The following is a 6,000-nucleotide window of genomic DNA, read 5'->3' as shown; positions in this document are numbered from 1 at the left end:
ACTGTCAATTCTAACTCGGCAGATCTTCTGTCGTCTTTAAATTTGAATCACAACCCTGAAAAGAAAGCAATTTTAATTTGAGACTAATAAATTGTTTAAAATTTAATGTTTCAGCCTCAGATACAGAATGATGTTGTATTTAAGATGAAAAAAAAACAGGAGTCTGCTCCTAGCTTAAAAGTTATTCTAAACCTAACATTGAAGAGATTCTGACACAATCTATCAGGAAGCCATTTTATGGTCAATGTTTGCCCTCCTCACTAGGATGCCATTTTGTAAAACAATGATATCTGACATGCAAGCTGTGCAAGGTTACCTTATGACCTCTTACACTTATTTTAGACTGATACCTCTTTATGACAGGGACCTACCTCACCAACAGGCACTGACTGGGCTGGATGTGTTTTTCCCACCTGATGGATGGCTAAGGGCCGACAGGAGTGATCAGTTAAGCACACACAGACCTGTTAATTAACTTCTCTTCCTTAGGAATTGTTGCCTTTCCACTGTCTGTCTAATTAAGAACGTGCAGTGTTTTTTGTAAAAAGGAAGCCTGTTTGAGACAGAAGAGTGGAATGGTCTGTGAGGGCTCTTCAAGGAAGAGCTGGTATCCTACTTTTCTAGGGTTTTAGAACCTCTGCGTGCCTGGCTTTTTGGTGTCAATGTTATGTTGTAACAGTGAAACTATTGGTAAATAAAGGGGAAGGCTAAAATTAAACAAAACTGTTTGTAAGAAGTTTTTATCTCCAGGACAAACCAAGAGGCATACAGATCTGAGTCCACAGGGGATTCCTCAAATCTGTACTTTAACAATATGAACAGGAAGGGTTTAGAGAGAGATGGGCTAAGTGCTGGCAAATGGGACTAGATTAGGTTAGAATATCTGGTCAGCATGGACAAGTTGGACCGAAGGGTCTGTTTCCACGCTACACGTCTCTATGACTCGCCGACTCTTCGGTAACTCTTGCCCTGTCAGTGAGCAGTTTCCCTCCATCTCTGTACTTAACCCCTCCTTCACGGACGGTTGTTGAAACAATGCGACAATGTGGCCTATTTGTCTATCTTCATTGTAATTTTGAAAATGCTCTTAATAACCGCAGATTTTAATGTTGTTCCTGAATGTCTATTTTGGATGAGGATTCAGCTTATCTATCTTCAACACTGGTGTGTAAACGTCAATGGGCTACATACCTTCCGTTTGTTAGAGGCAGCTGGTTACTGCAATGTTTCAATTTGCAGTATTCATATTTCCGAGAGCATTCACCGTGGATCCGCTTTATTGCTGTTTACGGTAGCCAATGATTTCATAATTGCAAGTATTCCTACAGTGTAGATAATAAGCTATTCGGCAATTCAAGACTACTGTAATCTAGTTATTCCATGTAAAGAATTGCATCATGACTTTTAAAATGCAGAAACAACATTTGGCCATTCGGTCCTGTCAATGTTTCTCAAACTTATTCTTGTGCCTGCTCCCCGTAACCTTCGATCCTCTTTCTCGTGAGTAACTGTCTATCTAGTAATATCAATGCATACTTTGTTGTCCATGCCATGAATAGTTTTATTTATTGTAGAATCCAGACATTAATGTTACGTATTGCAGTATTCCTATTTCCGAGGCATCATTCTCGGCTCAGTTCTGTTTCTGGGAGCCGACGGATGTTTTAATGGCGCGTTCTTTCCATCTGCCCGTTCAGACAGCGGTTACAAATTGTCTTCGGGCAAGTAATAACCTGGATGAAATAAAAATGTACTGATAAAGTGTGGTCCCTGTAATCACAAATTGCAGAATTTATTTTATCTATCAAATTTTGGTATTGGGTTAGATATTTCTGGAAAAACCCTACCTCCTCATTGACTCCCTTTGCGTTAACATGGCTTGTGGTGAGGTGGAGGCAGGAGGGAAAAGGAATAAATGGCGTCAAGAGACTAACAGCTTATTTTCAAAGTTGAAAATGCCCGCCATCACATATAAAAGGGCAGCAAGTTTTACAGAGGAGAATAAATGAGCACGTACACCTGGATTGCTTTTTCGATTACGAAATTAAAGTTCAGACAATTTCACTTCATCCCATTCCCGCCCTTAAAGCTGAAAATGTCTCACTGCTGTTCAATCTGCTCTCTCCCTCTCCAGAGACAGGGGATAAAAGACTGAATATGAACCGAGCAGAGAATAAAGCGCAGAGGGTCCTTACTGTATTCTGCAGCGACTGACCCGTTACTGCACTGGGTCAACCCAGCTCTTCCTACTGCACTTAAAGGAAATGTGAATCTAATGTGAGGTCAAACCAGATCGCAGACGTTCATGTCGCCAGTCTATAACTGAAGACAGAGATCACTCAGGCAGTGACCATTCAATAAGAAAATCCTATAATTTCAGGACACTCAAAATGACATTTGATGATAAATTCGTCCTCTGATAACGGACAGCAACAGTATCCAATTAAATGGAGTGTGGAATTCATTGATGTCCGGTACAAAGGCGAGGGCTCTCCACATTAAAGGAAAAATAATCAATCCGACAGAGTTTAGCTCCTTTCACAGATGCTGTGAGTGGCTCTTAAAAGAGCCTTTGGGTTGTCAGATTCAAGAATGGTCTCTTCACTTTTTAGTGGCTCCCGCAGCGGTGGTCTTCTTGGGCAGCAGCACGGCCTGGATATTAGGCAGCACCCCGCCCTGAGCGATGGTCACCCCTCCCAGCAGCTTGTTGAGCTCCTCGTCGTTGCGCACGGCCAGCTGCAGGTGCCTGGGGATGATGCGGGTCTTCTTGTTGTCCCGGGCCGCGTTGCCGGCCAGCTCCAGGATTTCAGCCGTCAGATACTCCAGCACCGCAGCCACATAGACCGGCGCCCCGGCACCCACACGCTCAGCATAGTTACCCTTTCTCAGGAGCCTGTGAACACGGCCCACCGGGAACTGCAGGCCAGCCCGGGACGACCGAGACTTCGCCTTGGAGCGAGCTTTCCCACTGCCCTTTCCTCTTCCAGACATAGTCAAGCACTAAGAAGCAATTTCAGAGAAAATTCTCCACTCCGCCCACATTGCGGCCTCTTATACCTTCGGGAGGAATGGTGGGGCGGCCGTTTCTGATTGGTCCCATTGTCCAGCCCCTCCTACTGTTGTTTCAATTCCCAATCAGATATCTGCCTCATTCCCCAATCCGGAGAGGACACGGGGAGGAGGGCGGAAAACACCGGCGCCAAATCATCAACCGCCTTCTTTCCAATTTGAAAAGCCCGCCAATTTCCAAACAAAGGAGTATGTTTTACACTGAAAAAAGTACAAAAAAACTGAATAAGTTTAAAATAAATTAATACTCATGTTAATTTACTTTTAGTGTACAAATGTATACTTCACACGGTCTTACTTTCCCTCATTCCCCCCCCCCCCGTATCTGTCCATTTCTGATCTTGAGTGTGGGTTATTTTCTAAACCTTGAGAAGAGGCTGAAACAAAACTGGCCAAACACTGCAGTTTGATAACGCAGCACACAACATTCTTCCGGCTCAGTATCAATGGCGAACACAGTGTTTAGGCGATATTTTAAAGTTGGTCTCCCTTATCGGTCTCGATCAGATTCAGCAAAAATCACATTTCAGCCCGGCAGCTGTTTTGGTTTTCTCTCGGTTCACTTTCTGCTATTGGTGAGAGGCTGTCAAAGTGCATTCTGAAGAGTCGGATTAAAAACTGCGCATTGTCAATGTAAAAAAAGACTAAAACACATCAATCCGTGGGACTGAAGGCTGTGGGCATTTCCATTTGGTTTGCCAGGATGAAAATACGCTTTCACATTCCACCAAGACTTTTAACAACTTGAACGAGTACGATGAAAAGACTCATTTTTTTCATCTGCTCTCTCTCTCTCTCTCGACAGACAGGGAAGGGCTTGGTCATGTAGTCGCTCCCCTCGCCTCGTCAATTTGCAACGCATTTATAAAATTAAATATAGTATGTGACTAAAAATACCTGGCCAACAATCACATGCAGACCAGAACAAATCAATCTTTAAAATGACTTACCGGTGCTTAATCTGCTGTCTCTCCACTGACATAGAAAGGGGCAGTTTGTGATGTATTCTTACCTCACCCCTTCATTCCGTTATCTCTCAAAATTGCAAACCAATTATAAAAGCGAATGAAGTACGAAAAGCTAAAATACCTTATCAACAGGCAAACTAAAACAAAATTCTTAAAATGGTTCAGCTGTCTCAAGGAGGTTGTGGGTGGCTCTTAAAAGAGCCTTTGGGTTGTGGATGTGTGTTTCAGTGCAATGCAGTCCTTCACTTGGAGCTGGTGTACTTGGTCACCGCCTTTGTGCCCTCCGACACGGCGTGCTTGGCCAGCTCCCCGGGCAGCAGCAGCCGCACGGCGGTCTGGATCTCCCGGGAGCTGATGGTGCTGCGCTTGTTGTAATGGGCCAGGCGGGAAGCCTCCCCCGCGATGCGCTCGAAAATATCGTTGACGAACGAGTTCATGATGCTCATGGCCTTGGAGGAGATGCCGGTGTCGGGGTGAACCTGCTCATCACTTTGTAGATGTAGAAACTTTCTTTCCTAGTCCTTTTCCTCTTCTTGCCGCCCTTCGCTGGCGCCTTCTTGATGATTTTCTTCGCGCCCTTCTTGGAGGCTTGCTGGGCTTTCTTCTCATCAGCCATAGCGCCGCTCACTTCCAGACACAGAATAAGGGAAAGCGGGCTCGGAGTTCCCTTTTAATTTTTTTTTCTTTCAATTCTGTTTTTTTTAATTTAACGCCCACACTACCACCTAAGTGCGGTAGTGCTTATTTTTTCCCCTAGCACCCATGGTGTGTGTGTAGGTGTGAGACACAGTGAAAGACATAAAGTGCACGAATCTTTATTCAAATTCCACCACCAGGAAGATAGGAAAACACCCGGGTGGCCAGTGCAAGCACTGCCCTTCACATCAAAGGGCAGTGCTGTGTGATCAAAACAGTGAAAGGGAGGGGAGGGAGCTCCCTTTTTATTTTTTTTTTCAAAATAGAGTTGAAGGGAGAAATGATGCACTCCACTCCTGTTTATTTTTTTTCTTTTTTTTAAACCCCCACACTACCACCTAAGTGCGATAGTGTTTATTTTAATCTAAAACAGTGAAAGGGAGGGGAGGGAGCTCCCTTTTTATTTTTTTTTCAAAATAGAGTTGAAGGGAGAAATGATGCACTCCACTCCTGTTTATTTTTTTTTCTTTTTTTTAAACCCCCACACTACCACCTAAGTGCGATAGTGTTTATTTTAATCTCCTGTTAATATTTTTTTTTCCTTATTCCCTGACAACTACCTTAGTCCCCTTTTTTTCTTTTTTCCCCCCACACTACCACCTAAGTGCGGTAGTGTTTATTTTAATCTCCTGTTAATTTTTTTTGTTTGTTTTTTTTTCCTTTCTTTTTTTCTTTTTTTTAACCCCCACACTACCACCTAACTGCGGTAGTGCTTATTTTATCCCCAGCACCCAAGGTGTGTGTGTGCAGGTGTGAGACACAGTGGAAGACACAAAGTGCACGAATCTTTATTTAATTTCCACCACCAGGAAGATAGGAAAACACCCGGGTGGCCAGTGACAAGCACTGCCCTTCACATCAAAGGGCAGTGCTGTGTGATCAAAACAGTGAAAGGGAGGGGAGGGAGCTCCCTTTTTATAGACTGACGATGTCATCAATGCTAATGAGGGATGGGGGAAAGCCTGGTTCCTGATTGCGTAGTTTACACAGAGTCATTCCCAAACACTCAGTCTCTGTGATTGGTTTGTGTGGGACGCAATGTGGATCCGTCAGAATCTGCAACGAAATGTGAAGTGGATGGTGATTCTGTTCCTGTCAGTCTGACTGAGGGAGATTTGTTTTGTGTCTGTCACACAAAGTGACTGTGGTATTGGCTCGGTTTCCTTTTGCTCGTTGTTGTGATGATGTGGGAGTGGAAGGGTGTGTTTCTAGTTCCGCATGTCTGTTTCTGGTCCTCTCTCTGGGCTGGAATTAACACTGAGCTTGC

At 44.0% G+C, this 6,000-nt stretch overlaps 1 protein-coding gene and 1 pseudogene across 3 annotated transcripts; both read right to left on the bottom strand.

Moving 5' to 3' along the window:
* Positions 1–1,207: 1,207 nt before the first annotated feature.
* Positions 1,208–3,006, bottom strand: LOC122544560 (late histone H2A.L3-like). Of its 3 annotated transcripts, none has more exons than XR_006310360.1 (2): positions 1,848–3,006; positions 1,208–1,733 (listed from the first exon to the last, which is right to left on the bottom strand). XR_006310360.1 is itself a non-coding variant. In XM_043683877.1 (2 exons), the coding sequence occupies exons 1-2, from the start codon at positions 2,989–2,991 to the stop codon at positions 1,694–1,696; spliced, it is 426 nt and encodes a 141-aa protein (XP_043539812.1). In that variant the 5' UTR covers positions 2,992–3,006; the 3' UTR covers positions 1,435–1,693. The 3 variants fall into 3 exon arrangements, 1 of the variants encoding a protein (XP_043539812.1); XR_006310361.1 differs by having other exon boundaries at positions 1,217–1,733; positions 2,196–3,006; XM_043683877.1 differs by having other exon boundaries at positions 1,435–1,733; positions 2,606–3,006.
* A 1,182-nt stretch (positions 3,007–4,188) lies between these two features.
* On the bottom strand, positions 4,189–4,679 carry LOC122544604 (annotated as a pseudogene).
* Between the last annotated feature and the right edge of the window lie 1,321 nt (positions 4,680–6,000).

The sequence above is a fragment of the Chiloscyllium plagiosum genome, chromosome 50 (assembly GCF_004010195.1).
Source record: "Chiloscyllium plagiosum isolate BGI_BamShark_2017 chromosome 50, ASM401019v2, whole genome shotgun sequence".
Taxonomy (NCBI): Eukaryota; Metazoa; Chordata; class Chondrichthyes; order Orectolobiformes; family Hemiscylliidae; genus Chiloscyllium; species Chiloscyllium plagiosum.
The sequence above is the reverse complement of the archived record's forward strand: the minus strand, read 5'-3'. Positions and strand labels throughout refer to the sequence as shown.

Excerpts from the sequence above, each read along its gene's own strand:
- LOC122544560 (XM_043683877.1), bottom strand. The coding sequence starts at position 2,991 with ATGTCTGGAAGAGGAAAGGGCAGTGGGAAAGCTCGCTCCAAGGCGAAG. Across the intron at positions 1,734-2,605 it reads GCTGCGGGAGCCACTAAAAA|GTTATTACTTGCCCGAAGAC; the intron begins GTGAAGAGACCA and ends TATTTCATCCAG.